This window comes from Prionailurus bengalensis, chromosome B1 (genome assembly GCF_016509475.1).
Source record: "Prionailurus bengalensis isolate Pbe53 chromosome B1, Fcat_Pben_1.1_paternal_pri, whole genome shotgun sequence".
In the NCBI taxonomy this organism is placed as follows: domain Eukaryota; kingdom Metazoa; phylum Chordata; class Mammalia; order Carnivora; family Felidae; genus Prionailurus; species Prionailurus bengalensis.
The window spans coordinates 38446230-38471960 of record NC_057344.1 but is presented as its reverse complement, the minus strand read 5'-3'; the positions used below and the strand labels follow the sequence as shown (position 1 = coordinate 38471960).

Here is a 25731-nt window from a genome sequence, read left to right as displayed (position 1 = left end):
ACTCCTCCCTCAAATTTATTCTAGTTCTAATAGTTTTTGGTTGAGTGTTTAGGATTTTCTATATATACTATCATGTCATCTGCAAATGGAGACATTTACCTCTTCTTTACCAATTTGGATGTTCTTTTTTTTTTTCCTTATTACCATGACTGGGTCTCCTAGGTCTCCTGATGTTATATTGAATGAAAGTGACAGGAGTGAGCATCCCTGTTTCTGATTTTTGAGGAAAATCCTTTAGTTTTTTATCATTGACTCTGAAATTAGCTATAGGTTTTTCATATATGGACTTTATTATGTCGAGGTATGTGCCCTCTATACCCTCTATACCAGTTTGTTGAGAGTTTTTATCATAAACAGATATTGAATTGTATCAATGCTTTCTCTGCATCTATTGAGATGATAGTATGATTTTTATCCTCTTTTTATTAATATGGAGTATCATGATGATTAATTTGCTAAGACTGAAAGATCCTTGCAATCCTGGAATAAATCCCTCTTGATCATTATGTATGTTCCTTTTAATGTATTGCTGAATTCAGTTTAGTACTATTTTGTTGAGGGTATTTGCATCTATGTTCACCAGACATATTGGCCTGTAATTGTCTCTTTCAGTGTTGTCTTTTGTTTTTAGGTTATGTTGACCTCATAAAAGTAAAACTTTCAAAGTGTTCTTTATTCTTCAGTTTTTTGGAACAGTTCGAGGATAGTTATTAACTCTTCTTAAATGTTTTATAGAATTTACCTCCGAAGCCATCTGGTCCTAAAGTTTTGTTCGAGGTGAATTTTTCTATTACTGGTTCAATGCTATTACTAGTAATTGGTCTGTTCACATTTTCTGTTTCTTCTTGATTCAGTCTTGAAATATTGTATGTTTCTAGGAATTTATCCATTTCTCCTAGGTTGTCCCCTTTATTCCCACGTAATTTTTCATAGTAGTCTGTTACAATCCTTTGTGTTTCTGTGGTATAAGTTACAACTTCTCTCATTTCTGATTTTATTGATTTGGGCTGTTTTTTCTCTTCATGAGTCTGGCTCAGAGTTTTTCAACTTAGTATTTCTTTTCAGAGAACTGCCTTTAGTTTCATTGATCTTTTCTATTGTTTTTTTTTCTTTTTTTACTTTCTATTTCATTTATTTCCACATTGACCTTTATTATTTCCTTCCTTCTATGACCTATGGGTTTTGTTCTTCTTTTTCTAGTTCCTTCAGGTATAATGTTAGATTATTCATTTGAGACTTTTCTTGGTTTTTGAAGTGGACCTACATCACTGTAAACTTTTTTATTAGAACTTCTTTGTTGCATACAATTGTTTTGAACTGTTGTGTTTTCACAACACATTTGCTTCCAGTTATTTTTTTCTTCTCTATTTCTTTAGCCTGTAAGTGTTTCTTGTTGTTGTTGTTTCCCAGTTTTTTTCTTATAATTTCATCCCTAAAGCAACCTTACAAGCAAGCCCCAGTGGTATCCCAAACAGTCCCTACCAAATCCAACCCTGATGCCAAGCCCAGGGAGCCTAGCTCCCACCTCAGGGCAGCCAACCCAATGGCACTGCTCTCCCTACTTTCGCCCTGCCCTCAGGCGTCCTAGGCAGTTGGATTAGTATCTTGTTTTTTAATCCATTCAGCCACCCTGTGTCTTTTTTATTGGAGCATTTAGTCCATTTACATGTAAAGTAATTATTGATAAATATGTACTTATTGTCATTTTGTTTGTTGTTTTCTGTTTGTTTTTGTAGTTCTTCTCTGTTCCTTTCTCTGGCCATTGTCTGTTGGATTTTGTGATTTTTCTTGGTGTTTGTATTCCTTTCTCTTTATTTATTTATGTATTTTTTTTGTATTTATTACAGGTTTTTGGTTTGTGGTTACCATAAGGTTCGTAAATAGCATTCTATATATAGCAAACTATTCTAAGTTGCAGATGGCTGAAGTTCCAGTGCTGTGGAAAAGCACTACATCCTCCCATCCCCCCCAACACATTTTATATTTTTGATGTCATATTTTACATCTTATTATTTTTTATCCCTAGACTAACTGTTTTAGGTCTAGATGATTTACCTACTTTTGTCTTTTAACCTTCATACTAGCTATGTTAATATTTGATCCACTACCTTTACTATATTGATCTTTAGCAGTAAGATTGTTTCCTTCCTATTTTTTCTAGTTATGTCCTTTTCTGCTAAAGAAGTCCCTTTAATAATTCTTGTAAGACTAGTTTGATATTGATCAACTATTTTAGCTTTTGCTTTTCTGGGAAACACCTTACTTCTGTCTCCTATTCTGAGTGATAACCTTGCCAGATGAAAGATTCTTGGTTGTAAGTTTTTCCTTTCAATACTTTGAATATATTGTGCCACTCCCCTCTGGACTATAACGTTACTCCTGAAAAACCTGCTGGTCATTGTATGGGGTTCTCTTGAATATAACTGGTTGTTTTTATTTTACTGCTTTTAAGGTTCTCTCTTTACCTGTTGACACTTTATTATGTGTATTGCAATGGGCCTTTCTGGGTTCATCTTTTTTGAGGTTCTCTGCTTCCTGGACTTGGATATCTGTTTCATTCTCCAGATTAAGGTAATTTTCACCTATTATTTCTTCAAATAGTGTTGCTGTTCCTTTTTCACTTCTCCTTCTGGGACCCTTTTAATATGAATCTTAGTATATTAGATGTTGTTTCATGGGTCCTTTAAATTATCCTTTTCTTAAAGTTCATTTTTCTTGTGACTGTTTCAGTTACATGATTTCTGTTACCTATATTCCAAATCATTGATCCATTTTTCTGCTTCATTTAATCTGCTGCTGTTGATTCCTTCTAGTGTATTTTTCATTTTAGTTATTGTATTCTTCAGCTCTGATTGTTTTTTTATATTTTCTCTTTGTTGAAGTTCTTACTGTGTTTATCCATTCTTTTCCTAATTTCAGTGAGCATCTTTATGACCATCACTTTAGACTCGTTATCTGTTAGATTGCTTATCTCTGATTCATTTAGTTCTTCTTCTTGGGTTTTGTCTTGCTCTTTCATTTGGAATATATTCCTCTGTCTCTTAATTTTGTATAATTTTGTTTGTTTCTGTATCTTGCATAGATCAGTTACATCTCCAAGTTTTGAAGGAGTAGTCTTATGCAGAAGGTGTCCTATGGGGTCCAGTAGTGCAAATCTTGGTCATCCAAGCCCTTGTGTTGGCAGTGTGAACACTCCTCTTATGGCTGAGTCATGACTGGCACAGACTCACTGTTATACAGGACTCAGCATGGCTGTCTATGAGGCTTGGCTATGACTGCTATGGGCATGCTGGCAAATGGGGTTGACCCCAGCCCATCTGACTAGGCATCCTGGCTGTGACTGCTGCAAGCATGCTGGTGTGCTGGGTTGGCCCCAGCACAGCTAACTTAGAGGCGTGGCTATGACAGCTGTAGGAGTGTTGATGGGCAGGACAGCTCTCTGGTACAGCTGGATGTGAGCTAAGCTATGACTGTTGTAGATGCTCTGGTGTGCAGTGTCCCTGGGTTGGGGGTGTGGCTCACTGGTGCTGGTGAGGCCACCAGCATGTTTGGTGGGGCAGGGAGCCACCTAGGAAGAGTGCTAGGCTGGGGGAGGCAGTTTGGCAGTGCAAGTCCACAGGTGAATGTTAGCACTGGGTGAATGGTGTTAGCATAGTAGATGGAGAGTGTCAGAAATGGTTCTTGCCAGCCCTTCCATTCCTAGCGAATGTTCCTCTGACAGATCCCTGCCTCTCTCACACATGCTAAAATTAGTTAATAGATCTCCTCAGTTTAACCCAGGTACTTTTAAAACTGCTGACTGTGTGCTAGGATTTGGAGCAAGTGAGTTGTGTGTGCACCTTTTAAAGTAACAGCTTCCTACTTTCTTCTGGCTATCCCAGACCTAAACTCCAAATGATTTTCAAAACAGACATTATGGGTGATTATCTTTCCAGTACAGATCCCCTGGGCTATGGAGCTCAATGTGTGGCTTGGAACCCTCCTTCCTCAGGGAGGGCCCTCTTTGATTCTGAAATCCCTTTCTCTGTGGGTCACTGAACCAAAGGTATGGTTCCTAACTAGACAGCATCTCCACCCCTCCTACCGAACTCTTTGTGGACATTTTGTTTGTTTTCTTTATATCCTTAGTCGTAAATTATCTGTTCTGCTTTTCTTCAGTTTCTTCTCAGAGATAGTCGTTCTATATATAGTTGTAGCTTTTGGTATGTTCATGGAAGGGGTGAGCTCAGGATCTTCCTACTCCATTATCTTGATCCTCTCCTATTTTTCCTTATTTTTTTTTCATAGTAAAGTGATATTAGTACCATCTAGAAAAACAGAAGTTTGTAAGACTTAAGATTCCTAGACTTCAGTTCCATCCTCACTATGGATCTTGCCTTCCATTTCTGTCCTGTGCAATATTTTACTTCCAATGTAAGGTAAACTGGCAATGTATCTCAGAGTTTAGAAACTGCCCTGGAATAGAGTCCTGTTCAGCCACAATGGTACAGTTGTCCTACATTGATGATTACTGTTAGCTTTTATGTAGGACTATAATAAATGTTGCATTTTAAAATTTCTTGCACTTTTATAGCAGTCTAAGGATGTCATCCTTCAGGCTTGGTTTTAAAGGAAAATATCAGCAGGGGTGCCTGGGTGCCTCAGTCGGTTAAGTGTTCGATTCTTGATTTCAACTCAGGTCATGATCTCATGGTGCATGGTATTGAGCCCTGCATCAGGCTCTGTGCTGAGAGCATGGAGCCTGCGTGGGATGCTCTCTCTCCCTCTCTGTCTCTGCCCCTCCCCCATTTGCATATGCTTGCACTCTCTTTCTCAAAATAAGTAAACATTTAAAAAAAAATAAATAAAATATCCGCACAGACAATATTTTCTAAGAATATTTAATTGCTCCAGGTTTCACGGTTGAAGTCATTCATTAATAGCTATCAATTGGTCTTATGTTTCTCATTCAACCTACAGCACTTTGTTAGACATCATGATATAGGTGAGAGTTTAACTGATAAGAGCAGTTGTAATCATCCCATGTGGTATTTATGGAATGAGAAAAGATGAAAGACAGTGGCAGAACTGACATCTGGAGGATAGTTGAAAGAGGAGATAACAAAACACTGCTCAGAGAGGTAGGAGAGAAACAAGGAGTGTATTGTAACATAAGCAAAGGAAGAATTTCAAGAATTTTGTTGAATTCCTTGGGTGCCATATGGTAAGAACTAACAATAATTTCTCGAAATTTTCAATTAGGTGGTCATTGATGACCTTTGCCAGAGCAGTTTTAGTAAAATGTAGAAATGGATTCCAAATTGCAGTGGGTTAAAGGATAAACTGGAAATTAATACATAGAAACAGCTAACTTATCATACATAAAAGAAAAGAGGTGATACCAGAGGAGAAAGCAGTATTTAGAAGAAACAATTATCTTACAATGATAAGAGAGACTTTGAATATATTTATAGGCTTTGAGGAAGAAGCCAGTAGATAGAGAATGATTAAAAATATAGAAGAAAAATAATGATCCATGAAATAAGCTCCTAAGAAAGGTATGTAGAGGATGATCTGAGAACACAGGATTCTTCTGTTTCAGAAAGAAAGGAGATAAAAATGGTCACCAAATATTGTTTTTTATGGAGTAGTAAGCAGAAAGTTTTATATTTACAAGTTTGACCTTATATAAGGCCAACCCTGTTACTAAGAAATTATTAGAAATTATACCAGCCAGGGGCACCTGGGTGGCTTAGTTCGTTGAGCATCTGACTTTGGCTCAGGTCATGATCTCACGGTTTGTGAGTTCAAGCCCCACATCAGTCTCACTGCTGTCAGCACAGAGCCTGCTTTAGATCCTCTGTCCCCCTCTCCCTCTGCCCCTTTCCCCCTCAAAAATTAATAAAACATTTTAAAAAACAAAAAAATTATACCAGCTAGAATTTGAGTGGTTACTATATGCTGTGAACATTAAGAGTTTAACAAACAGTATCTCATTTAACTTCATCCTACTACTTTATGAGGGAAGTATTATCACTGCTTCTCAAGCTTAGAAAGTGAAGCTTAATGACTTTAATTAACCTAAGGTCACAAAAACATTAAGTATTATATTAGAACTAGTCATTTGAACCTAGACAGTTCTAACTCTAGGCAACTATGCTCTTAGCCACAGTTTTAATGACTTGGGGTGTTGAAAAGAATGGCGAACATTTGGCAGAATGCAACAGAGACTATCATGGATGTGTGAAAGAATTGTTTGGGGGCACCTGGGTTCCTCAGTCAGTTAAGCATCTGACTCTTGATTTCAGCTCAGGTCATGAACTTGCGGTTTGTGAGTTCGAGCCCTGTAGCAGGTTCCTTGCTGACAGCATAGAGCCTACTTGGGACTCTCTCTCTCTCCCTCTTTCTGCCCCTCCCTCACTCATGCTATCTCTCTCTCAAAATAAATTAAAAATTAAAAAAAATTTATTAAAAAAAAAAAGAATTGTCTGTTGGCACTAAGTGCAGCAATAGCTAGAGACCAGAAATGTGTGTGCTGTCACACATCTGTACAACTGGGTTGAGTATTTCTAGCAGCAGTTTGCAGCCCAAGTGAATAATCATATTGGGGTAGGAATTCTTTCATTTGAAACTGGGTAGATGAGAATATTAAGGCATAGCATACCAAAAATTCCTAAATTCTAAAGATAAAAAGAAACCTGTATAAGATTCCTAACAGAAAATACAGTAAAATGGAAAAAAAAAAAAAAAGAATCAGACTAGCTTTGGACTTTTGTAAAACTGGAAGGTAGATGACAGTAGAATAGCATCTACAGATACTGAGTGGAAGGGGACTGCAACCAAGAGTTCTATACCTGTCAAAGAAAGTGAAAGATATTTTTAAATAAAGACTACAGTAGATCATTCACCTGAGAAAAATACTCGAAAGGAGAGAAAATAACCAAGGGATGAGAAAACACTTTAAGATAGAGGAAAGATAGAAAATTAGTGAGCAATTAGATCTAAAAGAATAAGGAGAGACTCAGTGAATGTGTAATATAAGTACAAAGTAAGGTTTTTTAAAATAGAAAATGCATAATATCAAGTAATTTTAATAATATTGCAGAACAAACATAATAAAGTATTTCAGCAAAGTTTAGGATTAATGAGAAGGAGGGAGGGAAGCGAAATGATTTTTAAAATCTTACCTTGTTGATGTTGACTATTAGAGAAAGAGAACATTTTTATGGGAGAGAGCATTTTAAGTTTCTATCTTATGTAACTAAGCACTACTAGATAAAGAACATTTTAAAATAATAAATAGCCCATCATTTAAGGAAGATAACAATCATAAACCTAAATACATCAAACAACATAGCAACTAAAATGTGAACAAGAACTATTAGAAATGCAAATAGAATTTAAAATACAATATAGTGAAAGAGAGAGGTCAGTATATTTGTCTCAATGGGATGAACATTTAGAAAAAATGGTGTAGGAATATAGAGGGATTGAATCAATGAACTTATCTCTTAATGCATACTCATCCCTCAGAGAATAATTTTTTTTTCTGTATGTCCATGGAACATTAACAAAAGTCAAATGTGGTTTGAAAACCTTAACAAATTACCCTTAACAAATTTTGAAGAAATAAAATGGGTTTTACAGACTGCTGTAAAATCTCTGGTCACAAGCCAATAAAATTAGAGATATATAATGATAAATAACTAAAACCTTAGGTAACTTTAAACTCAAGAAACATACTCTTTGACATGACTAAGATCAAAGAAGAGATCAAAAAATAAAACTGCAAACTATCTAGAGAACAATGAAAAAGTACTCTTCATTCTCAAACTACGTGTAACCTGTGCTCAGAAGAAAAATTATAGCCTTAAATTCTTTCTTAATTAAAAAAGTAATAGGAAAAACAAAAGGACTAAGTAATCATCTTAAATTCAAACAAGAAATTAAATCAAAAAGAAACTAGTGAGAAGAGATTAAGATAATTCTAGGCCAAGTCATGGACCTAGAATATCAAAAAAGGTTCATAGAAATTTCTAAGCTGATCTCTATGCATACTCCAATATCAAGTGTTAGAGATCAGTATGTATGGAAATGGAGGTAGCGTATAAATTCTCTGAAGATCATTTTGTTCGTGGTCTTTTATCCCCACTCCCCATTATTTATCTATTTCAGATTCCTATCTGGACTTAAGTGTAAGTTAAATCGAGTGGATGGTCAGCTATGCAGGGTTCTATTGTAGCATGATCCTAAGGCTGATGGGGACCTCTTCCTCTAGTTGATACCTCCCTGAGGAAATTTGTGAATCTTTGGAATGCTAAAAAGAAAAATCTCATTTAGAAAAGACAGGACCCCAAAACATAACTAGATTACAGCTTTCTGCGTTAATGGGAATTATAGAATAGATATATGTAAATATATTGTATTTAACTTAAGATTTCTTTTTATTTTCTTTCTTTCTTCATCATACTTCTGTAGGTGACTGTCCATTGTCAACAGTTCTTAATCTCTGAAGCTTAATAAAATACACTTGTTGCAATCTTAAAATAGAATCTACTCCCAAAGCCAAGAACACTCTGTATACACTGTATACACTGGCTAACTTGACAATAAATTATATTTTAAAAAATCATAAAATAAAGTATTCATAAGCTAAAAAGAAAAGAAATTTCATCATTTAATATTATAAATCTGGGTAATCTTTATACTCCAATTGGTATTTACTGTGTATTTGAGGTTTCCCTTACCTTTGTCTCTCATCACTGTCACTGACTGATCATTAAGGACAAACAGCTGCTGTTTATTTCTGACTCAGTTTTAATTAATAGCAATAGTACATTTGAATTGCTTGATTTGTGGCAGGGATGGGGGAAGGAAGTAGGAGGAATGAGAATGTGTAATTGTTTTTTTGGGAATGTAAAACCAGGCTGTGATAAGAGAATAGGCAATATCTTCCTTAAGGATTTGCTACTAATTAGGTGAGAAGGCTGTATGTTCTTGTGTGTTTTCTTTATAGAAGTGCAAGTTTTTTAGCATCATGTCTGACAATATATGCGAAGAGGGAAGAGGAGACCTTAAACACTAGAAAACATATCCTAAAACATTTTTGCAGTGTCTACTGTATTTAATTAATTTTGAGGTCCTTTTGTTATTCTATTGGACCTGGAAAAACTATAGACATAAAAATATGATATTAATAATCAAATTTGCTTTAAAGTCTTGTTATTCTACTAGTTGGGATTTTCTATTGTTAGTTTGGAGGGAAGCCATACAGAAAACCTTTATAAATTCTGTGTATAATTCGTGCCCAAATATAAAATTGCATCTTCATATGGCACTTTCCTTTTTATATCTATAATAGGGTTAAGCCTTCTCCTGATTATTAAACTGATTTTCCCTCTTTTCTTTCAAAGAACCGTTGGAGGAATCATTTTATTTTACTTTTGATTTTTCTTTTGATAATATTAGACTCAAAAAAAAGTAGGAAGAAAATATAGTATCTTTAGAGCTAAGAACACAATGGCAAGGTTTTCACCATCAGTAAAATTCTCTTGATGGGTACCTGAAGTAGCAAAGAGTTGTTTTTACACCATTTCACTTTTTCCATGCCTTCATGGATTTTCTAATTTGTTTTTCTTTTAGTTTTAGGGTTTTTTTTCTTATCATAAAAAGAGAAGATGAAATCTGAATATGATCTTGTCTTAGCTTTCTTTGTATCCATCTATCTATCTGTAGGATGAATATAAACCTGAAAAGGCCCTGTCTGAAGAGGATTTGAAAAACGCCGTGAGTGTGCATCATGCGCTGGCATCCAAGGCCATAGACTACGAGAAGAAGCCGAATGTACTTAAACTTAAAACTGCCGACTGGAGGGTCTTGCTTTTTCAAGCTCAGTATGTTTCACTGGTTTGATTTGGTTTGGCTTTTTAGTTTGCATAACACCACTGTATACCGAGAAATAGAATCAGGATCTTCAGGGGAAATTTTTCATGTTGGATTCAAAGTCATTAATTGGTTACACAAGAGGGACAAATGCCTAAGAAAACTAGAATCAGAAATAGAAACTCTAAGTTCAATTTTTTTGTGTTGCTATAAGGCAGCCCTGTGACTTTTAGTCAACCACAAACCATCTATAGAAGTTAATATTTTATGAATAAAATACAAGGGTTGTACAATGTAAGTTTTATCACACAGAGAGTAAAATAGACCTGGATTCAAATCACCATTTCCTAGCTCTTCGTCCTGGCATGTAATTTAACTTCTTTGAATCTTAGCTTGTCATTAGTGCAGATGATAATGTTTATTTCATAAGGTTCTAATGAGAATTACATGAGATCAAGTGTATATATAAAGTACTTCATACAGTGCCTGGCATATAGAAACTGTTCAATAAGTGTAGATTTCCATTTTGTTCCCTCTCTCTTCTTTCTCTTCCTGAGCTCTAATAGTCTGTGATTAAACTAGAGGAAAAAGATAAAATTATATTGTGGGCAAGAAATCGGGATGGATTTCCAGTTCAATAAGGGGTCCATGACAACTTTCACATTAGAAGTGGAGCCTTTCACACAGAGAATTCTGGATTTGTGACGCGAGAAACTTTGCATTTTCAGAACTGAGCCTCTACAAAAGGAATTTTTATAGGAGTACACACCATCAGTGTCTGTGACAGTGTTAATTCTTCATGCTTTGCACAGAACCTGAGCTTGACTTCAGAATCACTCCCAACACTACCAATTGACTGCATTTGGCATTGGAATTAAAATTTAACATCAAGATAGTGAACACAAGTATCTGCATACTTGTTGATCAAAGCAATGTAAGATCAAAAAAAGAAATAAGAACAGCAGCAAGTACTCTGGTGATTTGTGAATGTTGAATTTCCGGAGGTATGAAATTGCTGACATCAGGTGAGGAGGAAGTTGTAAGGAAATCCAAGTTTCACAGGATTTTTTTTTAGCATGGGAGTAAGACAGCTTTAACACCACAGAGGGACTCATAGCCAGATGTATAATTACAGCTCTTAGTCATCAGAGTCCTTCAAATTATTCTGTTCCCCAACATTCTTTAATGTAAAATACCAAGTATGATAACTAAGAAGTTCTAATTACTTCAGATAGAAGTGTTGCAGAAATCAATGAATTGAATTAACAGAGGCAAAGAAATCAGATTATAGAAACATATGGGGTGCAAAGAGGAATTGATACCTAGTGTGGTCTTAGGTTAGTGTGGTTTCTCAGAGTAATCCATAAAGGAAATGATTTTAGATGGGCTGACATTCTGTCTACCTTAATCTGTCCTGACTCATCCTCCCATTCATTTATAAATTCACAAATATTTATTGAGTGCTGCCAGTCAGTGCTGGTCTTTGCAAATATATGACATACAAGTTAAAAGTATGTTAAAAGTTGAAAGTATGTTAATGAAATCAGATGATTTCTACATCCTTTCAGGTGGATTTTTAACATCCTTTTGGAAAGTTCTTTACATACCATTAATCTCACTAGTGTGAAGTACATAATTCAATAATTTTCAGCAAATTTGCAGAATTGTGCCACCATCACCACAATCCAGTTTGGAACACTTTCATCACCCCAAAGAGATCCTCCATGCCCATTTTGTAGTCACCCCCCATTTCACCACCAAACCTGGATACCACTAATCTCCTTTGTGTCTCTATGGTATTGCCTTTTCTGGATTTTTCATGTATGTGGAACATATAGTATGAAATGTATCTGGCTTTTTTCACCTACCATAAAGTTTTGGGGGTTCACCATGTTGTAACATGTATCTGCCCTTCATGCCTTTATTACCAAGTAGTATTCCACTGTATGGATATATATTACATTTTTCTTTTATTTATTCATGAGTTGACAGACATTTGGATTGTTTCCCCTTTTTGACTTTTATAAATAGTGCTGCTGTCACTCTCAACAATAGCCAAATTATGGAAAGAGCCTAAATGTCCATCAACTGATGAATGGATAAAGAAACTGTGGTTTATATACACAATGGAGTACTATGTGGCAATGAGAAAGAATGAAATATGGCCCTTTGTAGCAACGTGAACGGAACTGGAGAGTGTTATGCTAAGTGAAATAAGCCATACAGAGAAAGACAGATACCACATGTTTTAACTCTTCTGTGGATCCTGAGAAACTTAACAGGAACCCATGGGGGAGGGGAAGGGAAAAAAAAAAGAGAGAGAGAGAGAGGTTAGAGTGGGAGAGAGCCAAAGCATAAGAGACTCTTAAAAACTGAGAACAAACTGAGGGTTGATGGGGGGTGGGAGGGAGGAGAGGGTGGGTGATGGGTATTAAAGAGGGCATCTTTTGGGATGAGCACTGGGTGTTGTATGGAAACCAATTTGACAATAAATTTCATATATTTAATAAATAAATAAATAAATAAATAAATAAATAGTGCTGCTGTGAACATTCACATGTAGATCTTTCTGTGCCTATATGTTTTTATTTCTCTTGGGTGTATTCCTAGGAATAGAACTGCTGGATTTTATGATAAATTTATATAGTTAACTTTTCAAGAAAACTGTCAAAGCTACTTTCCAAGTGGTTGTTTCCTTTTATATTCCTTTTAAATTCTATCAATTTGTTCCTCAGTTGGATTTTAAAATTGAATTATGTGATAGAAAGAGGAGCTAATTTTTAAATTAATGTTTGACTGAGTCTAGTATCAAACAAAGTAGGGGTTTAATATTTATTGTCGAGTGATTTTGCTTTTTTCCCCTTCTGTTTCCTTGAGGAATAATCACAGCCTTATATTGTAATGATCATCGGTTCCAGGGCCTTTTATTACTATGGTAATTGCTGTTGAAAATGTTTATCTCAGTGAAATTTTATCAAGGATCAATTACCAAGAAATATAAATGACTTTATGTAACATTTTAAATCAATAATGAGAAATGGGCAAGGTGTGATACACTTAGATAGAGAAATACCCTGATGTAAATTTATCTGTTTCTCATAGGAGTGCAGAGGAAATGCAAGGATGGATAAACAAAATTAATTGTGTTGCAGCTGTATTTTCTGCACCACCATTTCCAGCAGCCATTGGATCTCAGAAGAAGTTTAGTCGTCCACTTCTGCCTGCTACTACAACAAAATTGTCTCAGGTAAGTCATTTTGATAGTGCTTTGACTTTGGAAAAAAGCACTTTGTAAAATAATCCTACTAACATTTTCATTTCAATAATATTCCATATTTTGGCAGCAAGGATAAGACCTTGCCTTGGAAGATCTATTGCATAAACAAAGCAAAATGCAGTATACTGGGTTTTGCACTTCATATTGGAAGCTGGCACGTGGCTGACACATAGGACACATACTATGAATACGTTTCTAAAATTTATATTAGTTTATTACTCAGTCATACAGGCCTAGTTTTTTTGTTTTTAATTTTTTTAAGTGAAATATATAGTTGGCACACAATGTTACATTAATTTCACATGTACAACATAGCTCTGCCTACCATGAGCATTACCCTTACATTATTACAGTAACATTGACTATATGCTTATGCTGTACTTTTCACCCTTGTAACTTACTCATTCTATAACTAGAAGCCTATTCCTCCTACTCTACTTCACCCATTTTGCCCATCCTCCCCCCCCTCCTTGCCCTCTAGGAACCATTAGTTCTCTGTATTTATGGGTCAGTCTCTGCTTTCGCTTATTTGTTTGTTTATTTGTTTGTTTTGTTTTTTAGATTCCACATATAAGCGAAAGTATGTGGTATTTGTCTTTTTCTGTCTTGACTCATTTCATGTAGCGTTATACCTTCTATACACCATGGATGTTGCAAATGGCAGGCTTAGTTTTTTGGTTTTGTTTGTACTGACTCATATTTTTTAAATGAGTAGCTACTGCCAGACATCCTGGCTTGAAAACAAGCTTTTTATTCATGTATTTGTTTTTTCATTTTACTGAGCTCTTCCCATATCCCAGGCTATATTTGATGCTGGGTATATAATAATATTCCCAGGGATCCACTATTCACAGTACATTGGGGCAGAGACTTCCCTAACTCTCAGGGAGGAGCTAAGTGGGCCATGTGGGTTTTTCTAGCTAATCAAGATCATGTATAGTAGAACTGTGTTCCAAATGTAGTCCCATAAGTTTCTCTTCTGTTGTCAGATTGATCTCTCTAAAGATCATATTTTATTGTATTCCTGTCTTACTTAAAACTCTGTTCTAAGGACATTGTGTACAGGCCAGTTTTGCCAATTTTAAACCTGTCTGTGTTGCCTGTATTCTCACTGACTAGTTAAGGATTTTGGAAGCTAGTTTGATGTCCTTGTGAATTTCTTATTGGTGCAATAATAGAAATAGTTTCATCTGGCTCTAATCAACCAGGGCTTGATATGAACTGACTCCTCTACATACCTGATATCATGGATTATCAATGATATATGTATTTAATAAATATGTATTATGTGCCTATTATACCTCAGAGACTATTTTAGGCTCTGGAGACAGAAAGACAAATGAAACCCAGACACTCTCTGGATACAAAATATGCAAGTAATTGTAATAGAGTTTGACTAGAGTACAGGAAGTATAAGTCCAGAGTGCTGTGGGAGTATAAGAAGGGACATTTAGCCTCTGGCCTTGTAGGTGGAAGAGGCATTGTGGTATCTAATTTTAAACTTAAAGGATGAATAGCAGTTAGGCGTGGTGTCAGAAGAGAAAATCCCAGAAGAGGATCAAAAATGCTTAGAGGAGAAAGCACTGAGATACATAACATATAAATTATCAACTGTGACTTGAGCACAAAATACTGAGAAAAGGCAAGATACATTCCTCTGTGGAGAAGTAAGCAGAGGCCAAATAATGAAAGGTCTTGTCATGTGTAAGATTTTGGACGCTTCACTGGTTCCCCAGCATCCTTAGGATAACAGTTTAAGCAAGCAAGCACTTTTATCAAAATAAAATCTCTTATTTTAAACAAATGCCTTACACTGGAGGCATTCTAAAAATAGAATGCATAAAATTCTTAATCTTTCCTTATTTTGAGCATAAATCCAGAGAACCAAAAACAAAAACAAAAAAACCCACCCCTGTTTATGTAATTGATCAAAATGATGGAGTTAAGATTTTAAATAAGGCAATAACCAAAAAGAAGTGTGCTCCTATGTCACATAAGATGACCAGGTCGTTTCAGGAATCTAATTTCTTTGTTAAAAAAGATGTTTTCTTTTCCACAAATAAATCACCAAGCTTTTATGGGCCTAAATGAGGACTATGTTCTAGAATGTTTTTAAGATTTTTTAAAGGTTATTTCACTAGCTCTGTGTTTTTTGTCCAGGTCATTGTGTTTGTTTACTGAAAATGAAAAAGATGTTTTGCCTTTGAGAGTAATAGGACAATTTAAAAACAAATATGTAAAATCAAGCATGCGATAAATAATAGTTTAGAAAAAGGGAGAGAAGTTAGTTCACACCCTCCACATCAAATAGAGACTCTTGTGGGATATCTTTGGAGGAGCCTTAGTGCACTTTGAGTAAATCCTGGAATATGTGCACCCACAAGCTTTCCGGTATCTTGTAGACTAGTCCTCAAGTTTAGCCCTGGCATTTTGCCCTGGTGTTACCAACCTTAACACTACTGCCTTTATAGCCTGGATAGTTCTTTGTTGTGGGGACCATCCTTTGAATTTTTGTTTAGCAATATCCCTAGCCTATACCCACTAGATGCTAGTATCATCCCCCTAGCTGTGACAACCAAAAATGTCTCCAGACATTGCCAAATGTCCTGTAGGGTTAAAACCTACCCCACTGCTACTCACTGTTATTGAGAACCACTGCTTGAGCCCAGCTATCTTTCCTTTTTCTCCATACACCCACAACCTGGCTATGACTGCCCTAAATGCCAGAAACACTTGGATAATTTTAGTTTACAAAATACATGTATAACAATGTGAGTATCCTGCTGGAAAAAAAATTAAATAGTGTTAGGAAAAAACTAAACATTCAATTAAAACATTGTTTGGTGCTTTTAGAGACACACTGTTCATCATCACCTGGTCATTTGTAAACTTTTATTTAAATTATTCTTGTCTGGGGGCGCCTGGGTGGCGCAGTCGGTTAAGCGTCCGACTTCAGCCAGGTCACGATCTCGCGGTCCGTGAGTTCGAGCCCCGCGTCAGGCTCTGGGCTGATGGCTCAGAGCCTGGAGCCTGTTTCCGATTCTGTGTCTCCCTCTCTCTCTGCCCCTCCCCCGTTCATGCTCTGTCTCTCTCTGTCCCAAAAAAAATAAATGTTGAAAAAAAAATAAATTATTCTTGTCTTCTATCCAAACCATATTAGCCTTCATTATTAAAATTGATCATTATCAGTACAGTGTGGTTCTCTGCACAACTCTGCTGTGTAGGAGTTATCTTCTTTAGTTGTTTTCATGGCAGTGTTGCCAAAGCATATTTTTCTTCTTTTGGAGGCAGAGGAACAAGTTTGAATATTTAAGTTTCATTTCTCCTTCTGGTATAACTAGTACTCTAAACTTAGGATTTCATGGTCAGCCCTCTTCAGGATCTGTTCAGGACCTCCTTTTATACTCATCAAAGTAGTCATTTTCAGGCTTTAATATACACAATAATGATCTGGGGACTTGTTGAAAGTGCACATATCCCAGCCCCCCTACCCCAGGCTGGTAAGGTCTGGGTCAGGGTCCCAGGCACATGAATGTTTTAAGACACAGCAGGTGTCCAGCCTGTGAACAGTGAAGATCATACTTAGAGGCACTGCACTGTACTCCCTACAATCCCTCCCCTCCCCTTCACTACTTAGCTGGAGATGTGTGAAACTGAACTGGGCCCTTGGGCTCGCTCAGCAATAGAAATTGACAAGAGGCTAAATGGGAATTTCCAGCAAGGCTTTATTGGAGCTTATGCTTAAGCATAGGGAAGCAGCACAAAGAAGTGTCCTCAGGCTGACCCCCCACCCCAAGGCAAGGTCAGGGAGAGTTTTTATCAGAAACTTGGGTGGGGAAAGGGTAATGTCAAAGCATAGAGGCAGGGGTCTAAAATGCCATGTGTCTTCATACATCGCATGTCTAATTAACATGTTAAATCTCCACCCCTGGATATGACTTTTAGTATTATAATGAGAGAAGAAGTCAGTGAAAGTTCAGCACTGGGGTCCATCTTGGTGCAGACTGGTTTGGTCTGGTCTTCACCAGTCATGGTAGTAAATATGTTCCTTTCAGTAAGCATCCTCCCTCACATTCCTGCAAGGTGTGCTACTCAAGAGACATAGAGTTTTAACTTTTGTGTTTTCTCCTTATGAAGAAGATAAGGAATGCTAGATTTCTCAGTCAGGTTAGGAAACCTGAGTCCAATTCCTGCTCTGTCTCACCGATACCTCATGAAATTACCATTTCCTGATATCTAGTTCTGTTTTCTTAGAATTTCAGCCATTCTCCTGTAAAGATCTGAATCAATGATCAATGATTATTTGAGTCAATAATCAGTGATTAGTTTTATCACTGAATGTTAACTGTTGAGGGCCAGGCCTTGGAAACAAAGGAAAGCCCTGTTCTTGTTTCTCACCCCTCATTTTACCCTGTGGTTTGACCATTAGGGCAGTAATGCCCAGGGCCAGATGAGTGCGGCAGAGTTCATTCGTAAACTGGCTTCTGAACACAGAGGGCAAGGAGAGACTGAGGAAAAAAGTAGACCTCTTCACATTGGTAGGTAGTAGTTTTAATAAGCAAGAGAACTTACTTAAGAAACCTGTGTTGGGTGGCACAAGATGAGTAGATCTTTGCACACATCTGTTGGTATCATAATCTATATAGAGCCTTAATTGAGCTCAATCATGTATACCATTCGGATGGTCTCAAAAACACATTACTATTTGAAGACCATGTCCTTGGGGCAGCTTATAGATCAGGGAAATAAGTGAAATGCACATTCCATGAATGGGAAGGAGGTGAGGAGCCTCCAGCTGCCCACGTCCAGCTTGCCTGTCAGGCAGGGTTGCATTCTCTCAGTGACCTCCACCAACAGGCATTAGGGGCAGTGGGACTTCAGAGGAGGAAGTCATCCTTGTAATTGTGTCCCATACTGGCCAGAACCACATCCTTCCTATCCCACTCCATTTCATACTTTAGTCACAAATCCAGTTATTTTCATACCCTACCCACATCCATTAATTCTGGCGTTTGTCATCTTTCACTTAGATCACTGGTCTCTGAACTTTTTTGATCATTCACTTTATTAATACTAAATATTTGAGCAGATATCCTCCAATATATGTATATATTTTTATAAAATATACTACATGTTCTATTATCAATACAACATGAAAAACTGCTGAACATCATTAGTCATTAGGAAAATACAGATCAACCAGTAGGTATCATTTTACACTCATTAGGGCTGCCATAATTCAAAAAAAATCTTCTAAGGAAACTAATGTTATGGTGAAGGTATGGAGAAATTGCAACTTTGATATGTTGCTGATACGAATATACTATGAATGCAGGTACTTGGGGAAACAGTTTGATGGTTTATCAAATGATTAAACATAGGGTTAAATGAAAACATACACCCCATAAAACCTTTCACACAAATGTCCATTGCTGCATTATTCATAACAGCCAAAGGTGTAAATGGCTGTCAGCTAATGAATAGATAAATAAAATGTGATATATCCATACAATGGGATAGTATTCAGTTGTAAAAAAAAAAAAAAAACAAAAAAAACAAAACAATGAAACCAGTCACAGAAGAAACATATTGTTGATTCCATTCCAAAAAGACACTTTTAGGGGAACTAAAATGTCATAAAATTAAATTGTAGTGATGGTTGCACCACCCCATGACTATACTAAAAAACATTAAATTATACACTTTAAATGGGTGAATTGTGTGGTATGTGAATTATATCCCAATGCTGATTTTTAAAATTCTTTCCAGTGGATGATCTTGCCTGGGTTGCACACACTCCACTTTGGAAAATTCTTGCAAACTATTCACATAACCACTTAATATTGCTCTTCTTCCAATCTTGCTTTTCTCCAATCCATCCTTCACAGTTGCAGCTAAAATATGACTCATGTAATTACGGTCATTTAATGTTAATTGACTCACTTTAGCCAACAAGGTGTGGTCTAAACTCCTTGGCATCACCTTAAATGGTAACTACACTGTTTTGTATTCATTTCTTAAAGGTCTCTACTTAACATATTTTAAGTAATCAACAGTTAAATCATTTTGAAGTTATGCAGCAGCTCACTACACTGTTTAAAGTCTTTAAATCTTTTAAACATGAAATCTTTCTGATAGTGCCTTCAATAATACCTCAAACTGACTCAAGGCAGATGTTCTTTATTCTAAATTCCATACATCTTGGGTTTTATAAGGCTGCAGTATTTAGCAATTTGACCTGTAAATTTCTTAGAAGATTCCTAGAAATGTCATTACTTTCTAAATCATCTATCAGCTTTAGAACAGCACGAAGGAAACACTCTTGAGTCCTCCCCTCTATGTCTCCCCCACTTTTTTAAAATCATTTAATCAGTTACTCTTGACTGAAGAACCTATATATCAAGTACTGTATTAGGTATGTGGACATTATAAAAATAGCTAAGATGATGGTCTTTGCTCTTAGCTAATGAGAACTTAAAGAATCTATCAGAATTATTCCAGTACTATACAAAAATTATGCCATATACTGTTTTCTCTGCTTAGTACTAAACACTGGAGGATTTGAGGAAAGGGGGAAAAATGACCCTTTCTGCCTTCAAAGAGCTTATAATCAGTAAAGAAGATAAGATTTACACAGAAGTCAGAGTATATTTTGTAATAAGTATGTAGCATAGACGTTTTTAAGTGCTATAGTAGTGCACAAGTGGAAGACATTGTGATACCTGGAATAACACTGGTTTTGAGTAAATATCAAATTTTGGCAAGGGTATAGAACAATGTGAATTTCAAGCCTACAATGAGAATGTAACCTGGTAGAAACACTTTAAAAAACAAGTTAATGTCACCTTAAAGATGTGCATATTCTAAACCCCAAAAATCTACCTCTTGGTGATTGTACTGTAGGACAATTCTTTCCCATATTCACTAGGCAGCATGTTCAATGTAGTATCATTTATAATAGCCTCAAGAAATCTGAAAACAACCTAAGCATCCTTCAATGAAATTGTAGAATGTCCTACAATGGAACAGTATACTTTGAGGAACTAGAGCACATATGTGAATAAATCTTAAAAACCTGTTGAATGAAAAGACAATCATAAAGGAAGCCTTACAAACTATAAAAACCTGTAGAACATACTATTTCTATGGAGTCTTCTATTTGTATAGGAGTAGCATAGAAAAAGATGAGATGAGTAGATAAATAAATGCAGGGAGTTTCAAATGATTTCTTATTTTTTTCTTAAACCAGCCGTTAGATAAATGAGCATTTTTTACATATCATTCAATATGACTTTTTGTATATCTGAAACATTTTATTAAACAAAGAAAAAATGCATCATGTTTTTATTTTTTGAAGCGGTCTGATCACCCAATATCTTTTGTCAAACATTCTATTAAATAATTTACATGTTTCAGTAAATACACAAAAGAAATTACTTTGAAAGGAAAAAGCTATTGATACATTCTTCTTAGTTCTGGCTGCTATAAAAAATACCATGGACTGGTTGGCTTAAATGACAGAAACGTTTTTCCCACAGTTCTGGAGACCAGAAGCCCTAGATCAAGGTGGCAGCAGCATTGGGGGCTGGTGTGGGCTCTCCCTTTGGGTTGCAGATGGCCCTCTTTCTTCTACATTCTCACATGGTCTTTTTCAGAGTTTGTGCCCAGAGAGAGAATGTGCTCTGTGATGTCTCTTCTTCTAAGAACACTAATCCTATCAGGTCAGGGCCCTATCTTTAGGACCTCATTTGCCCTCAGTTACTTCCTAGAAGCTCCATCTACAAAGATAGCCACACTAGGTTTCAACATAGGAATTTTGAAGGGACACAAGCATTCAAGTCCATAGCACAGTCTGCAGTGTTTTTGGAGAATGAAACAAAAAGATGAATGAGAAGTTGTCAATAAAAGCTATGGAAGCATTGTTTTCATTTACTTTCAGTATTATGAGTGTACAAGTGACAAGTTTGGGTAAAATCTCAAAGCAGATTTCTTTGTTTTCTTCTCCTCTAATTTTCTGGCATTTTGTTAGGTTTTTTATTTTGTTTTAGTTGCTATTTAAAAATGAATCTCAGGGCGCCTGGGTGGCACAGTCGGTTAAGCGTCCGACTTCAGCCAGGTCACGATCTCGCGGTCCGTGAGTTCGAGCCCCGCGTCGGGCTCTGGGCTGATGGCTCAGAGCCTGGAGCCTGTTTCCGATTCTGTGTCTCCCTCTCTCTCTGCCCCTCCCCCGTTCATGCTCTGTCTCTCTGTGTCCCAAAAATAAATAAACGTTGAAAAAAAAATTTTTTTTTTAATAAAATAAAATAAAAATGAATCTCATCTTTCATCTACTACACTTGTTCCTGCCACCCTTCTTGTTTTTTTTCCACTGATGTACCTTGCTTTTTAAAAACTTTTTATTGTTCTTTTTACTTCGATGGCTTTAGACTTGTATTTTAGTTTTCCTTGGTTGGCTTTTAAGGTGTACATTATAACAAATCCCTAAGATATTACATTTGACTCATAATTTCTGATTATCGTTTTTTAATGTACAATGATATTACATAATCTTAATTTGTTGTCCATAATTATTCACTTTCTGGTAGTCTTTTTAATTATTCCCCCTCGATATAAAATTTTTATATTTTGAAATTATGGGCCAAGGTACCGACCCAAGTGGGCCTAAAGGGATGACATTACTGCATCATCCTCTCCCTTCATTTTGGAGGGTTAAGATGTTGGGCTCTGCTACCCAGAATGGAGGGCTGTCATACCCTGCTCAACCTCTGGACAGTGACGGTATCATGGCCCTATGCGACACCATCACCAATCGCCTGGTGTGGCCTGAGGACCGCCAAGATGCCATTTGTGCAAATCAGTATACAGTCAAAGTGTAAAAGAACTTTTGAGGCATAAGAAAGTCCATTTAGAAGTCATATTTAAGTCCTTGGCAACACTGGGTAATTATACCTCCAGCTACTGAAAAACACAACACAGGGTAATTATACCTCCAGCTATTGAAAAACATAATCTTATTCAGCATACAAAGGATTATTGGAAAAAACAATTACAAGTTGAAGGAAATACCAGAGCTAATTAAGACAGAGGACATTAGACTCTTTTGATGGCAGGAAAAAGAAGATTAAAAAACTGAAAAAGTCAATTTTTGTCAATTAGCAGAATCCTGTCACTTGTTCTTTGAACTTTTTAATTCTCAGAATCCTTTTCTGGGACCACCTCAAGATGAATAGGGGCCCACCACACTTGTGGCATGATGTGAAGCTTACATTTTCTTACAGTACCTCTGAACAAAATGTGATAGACTACTCTGAGTGGAGCAAAAAGTATGAGCCTTAATCTGCTGTCACTAGTGAAAGAAGAATGTCTTTTTCTCAGTCCCACTAGATTCCCATAGATTGAAAATGTGCTTCTTCTCCCTATGGTCTAGTTATGGTTGGAATTGCTGGAACTTCCCACCAGGGGAACACTTGTTTGGGCATTTTTGAACAAATTTTTGGACTCATGCACTGCCCTGTTTTGGAAAATACTTGGAAAATCAAATTTATCAACCTGAAAATTATTGGAGAGGGTTCTGTTGCTCTAGGAACATTAATGAAACCAGCTGTTAATTTGAATATAGTAACCTAGAGGTCTTTCATAACATAATTGCTTTATGCAGTGCTAACAAAATACAACTTAATGTAAGGCAGGCATTGGATAGTGGAACTGGAGACCAGGCTTTATGCAGTGGAGATGAGGCATTGTTGAACCAAAGAAATCTGAGTTTACCCAGTTGTATGTCAGTCTAAAAAAACCTTCTATACAGAAACTCTTCCAAATATGTCTTACTCTAACAATAATGTCTAGGTGATTTCAGATGTGAAGATTGACATTTATTAGTTGCAATATCTTACTTGACTACAGAATAACATAGTATGTGATGTCCTTGCTTCTTTCTACCTGAGTTGCAGCAAATGTTCTGAGAGCTTAATGCAATTCATCAAATAAATCCCACATTAGTTGGTATAACTAATAGTGTGGCATAGAAACCAGATAATATTTTCATTATACTTAGTGAATATTCTGCTAATATTTTTACTTTTCACATGGTAAAGGATTAATAACGTTCAAGGCCTTTTCGTTTCTCATTTACTTTTATCTAAATCTGGACAGTATCATAAATGCATGTCATGACAGTACTGTTTTTTAAGTAAGTACATGTTTTAGAGATGTTTAATGTATACTCAAAGTTGTCATTTTAGAAAACTTGAATAACATTCTCAATCAAAAGGTCCAGTAAGTTAGCAGGTAGAGAAAATTTACTTTCTCTTTTTAAAAGAGAAATTTTTTTAAAATTTACTTTCTCTTTTTAAAACATTATTCACAGTTATTTATTGTATACCAAGCCAAATACCTTAAAATCTGCAACATTTTTGAAATATTTTTGAGCAATAATAAATGCTGTTCTCAAAACAGACCTTATTCTTATCTAAGATTTAAACTAACAGTTTTATAGAATGTTTATTATAATACCATATAAAGGAAACATAGTGTTATATATTCAGAGCATTTCACACTAAAGCAGGAGAATATACATTCTTTTAAAGTACCCATGGAACAATCTCCAGAATAGATCACATACTGGGTCACAAATCAGGCCTCAACTGGTACAAGATTGAGATCATACTGTGAATATTTTCAGACCAAAAGCTGTGAAACTTTAAGTCAACCACAAGAAAAATTTTGGAAAGCCCTCAAATACATGGAGGTTAAAGAACTTCCTACTAAATATGAATGGGTTAACCAGAAATTAAAGAGGAAATTAAAAAATACATAGAAGCAAATGAAAATGAAAACATGGCAATCCAAACACTTTGGGATGCAGCAAAGGCAGTCCTAAGAGTAAAGTACATTGCAATTCAGGCCTATCTCAAGAAGCAAGAAAAGTTCCAAATATACAACCTAATCTTACAGCTAAAGGGGCTAGAAAATAAGTAGCAAATGAAGCCTAAAGCCAGCACAGATAAATTATATAGAAACAACAAAAAAGAAAGTAGACCAGATCAATGAAAGTAAGAGCTGCTTCTTTGAAAGAATAAATAAAATTGATACACCCTTAGCCAGACTTATCAAAAAGAAAAGAGAAAGGACCCAAATAGATAAAATCACAAATGAAAGAGGACATCACAACTGACACCACAGAAATACAAACAATTATAAGAGAATACTATGAAAAATTATATGCCAATGAACTGGGCAACCTGGAAAAAATGGACAAATTCCTAGAAACTCGTAAACCACCAAAACGGAAACAGGAAGAAATAGAAAACTTGAACAGACCCATAACCAGCAAATAAATTGAAACAGTTATCAATAGTCTCCCAACAAACAAGAGTCCTGGGCCAGATGGCTTCCCAGGGGAATTTGTAGAGTTGATACCTATTCTTCTCAAACTGTTCCAAAAAATAGAAATGGAAGTAAAGCAAACTCACTCTAGGAAGCCACCATTACCTTGATTCCAAAACCAGACAAAGACCCCACTCAAAAGGAGAGTTAGAGACTAATATCCCTGATGAATCTGGATGCAAAAATTCTCAACAAGGTACTAGCAAATCAAATTCAACAGTGCATTTAAAGAACATTAAAAGAATGATTCGCCATGAATAAACAAAAGCAAACATGAACTACTGGGATTTCATCAAGATTAAACCTTCTGTACAGGGTAGGAAACAGTCAACAAAAGCCAACAGAATGGGAGAAGATATTTGTAAATGACATAAGATAAAGGGTTAGTATCCAAAATCTATAAAGAACTTACCAAACTCAACACCCAAAAACCAAACAACTTAAGAAATGGGCAGCACTAAGAAATGGGCAGCAGCCATGAATAGACACTTTTTCAAAGAAGATATCCAGATGGCTAAAAAGACACATGAAAAGATAATCAACATCTCACATCATCAGGGAAATACAAATCAAAACCATGATGAGATGTCACCTCACACCTTTCAAAATGGCTAACACTAACAACACAAGAAACAACAGGTGTTGGTAAGGATGTGGAGGAAGGGGAGCCCTCTTGCACTGTTGGTGGGAATGTAAACTAGTGCAGCCATGCTGGAGAACAGTATGTGGAGGTTTCTCAAAAAACTAAAAATAGGACTACCCTCTGATCCAGGAATTTTACTACTAGGTATTTACCTAAAGGATACAAAATAACAGATTCAAAGGGGTACATGCACCTCAGTGTTTACAGCAGCATTATCAACAATAGCCAAACTATGGAGAGAGCTTAAATGTCCATTAATTGATGAATAGATAAAGAAGATGTGATATATATATATATAAAATAATATATGAGTATAAATATATATTTAATATATAAAATTTTTAAACATAAAATAATATATATTATATAAAATGGAATATTACTCAACCATCAAAAAGAATGAAATCTTGCCATTTTCAACAATGTGGGCAGAGATAGAAAATATTATGCTAAGCGAAATATGTCAGTCAGAGAAAGACAAATACCATATGATTTCACCCATGTGGATTTAAGAAACAAAACAGATGAGCATATGGTAAGGAAGGGTGGGAAGAGAAGAAAAGGA

General features: G+C 35.9%; 1 protein-coding gene and 1 pseudogene across 4 annotated transcripts in view; both read left to right on the top strand.

Annotated features, from left to right (window-relative positions):
* PSD3 (pleckstrin and Sec7 domain containing 3) overlaps positions 1–25731 on the top strand; it is a 674080-nt gene that overhangs the window by 590627 nt on the left and 57722 nt on the right. For all 4 annotated transcript variants that reach the window (XM_043562534.1, XM_043562553.1, XM_043562562.1 and 1 more), the window contains 2 exons: positions 9715–9872; positions 12964–13108. In XM_043562534.1, coding sequence (XP_043418469.1) covers positions 9715–9872; positions 12964–13108 — 303 coding nt within the window. The remainder of the gene's footprint in view (positions 1–9714; positions 9873–12963; positions 13109–25731) is intronic.
* On the top strand, positions 21737–24210 carry LOC122472750 (annotated as a pseudogene).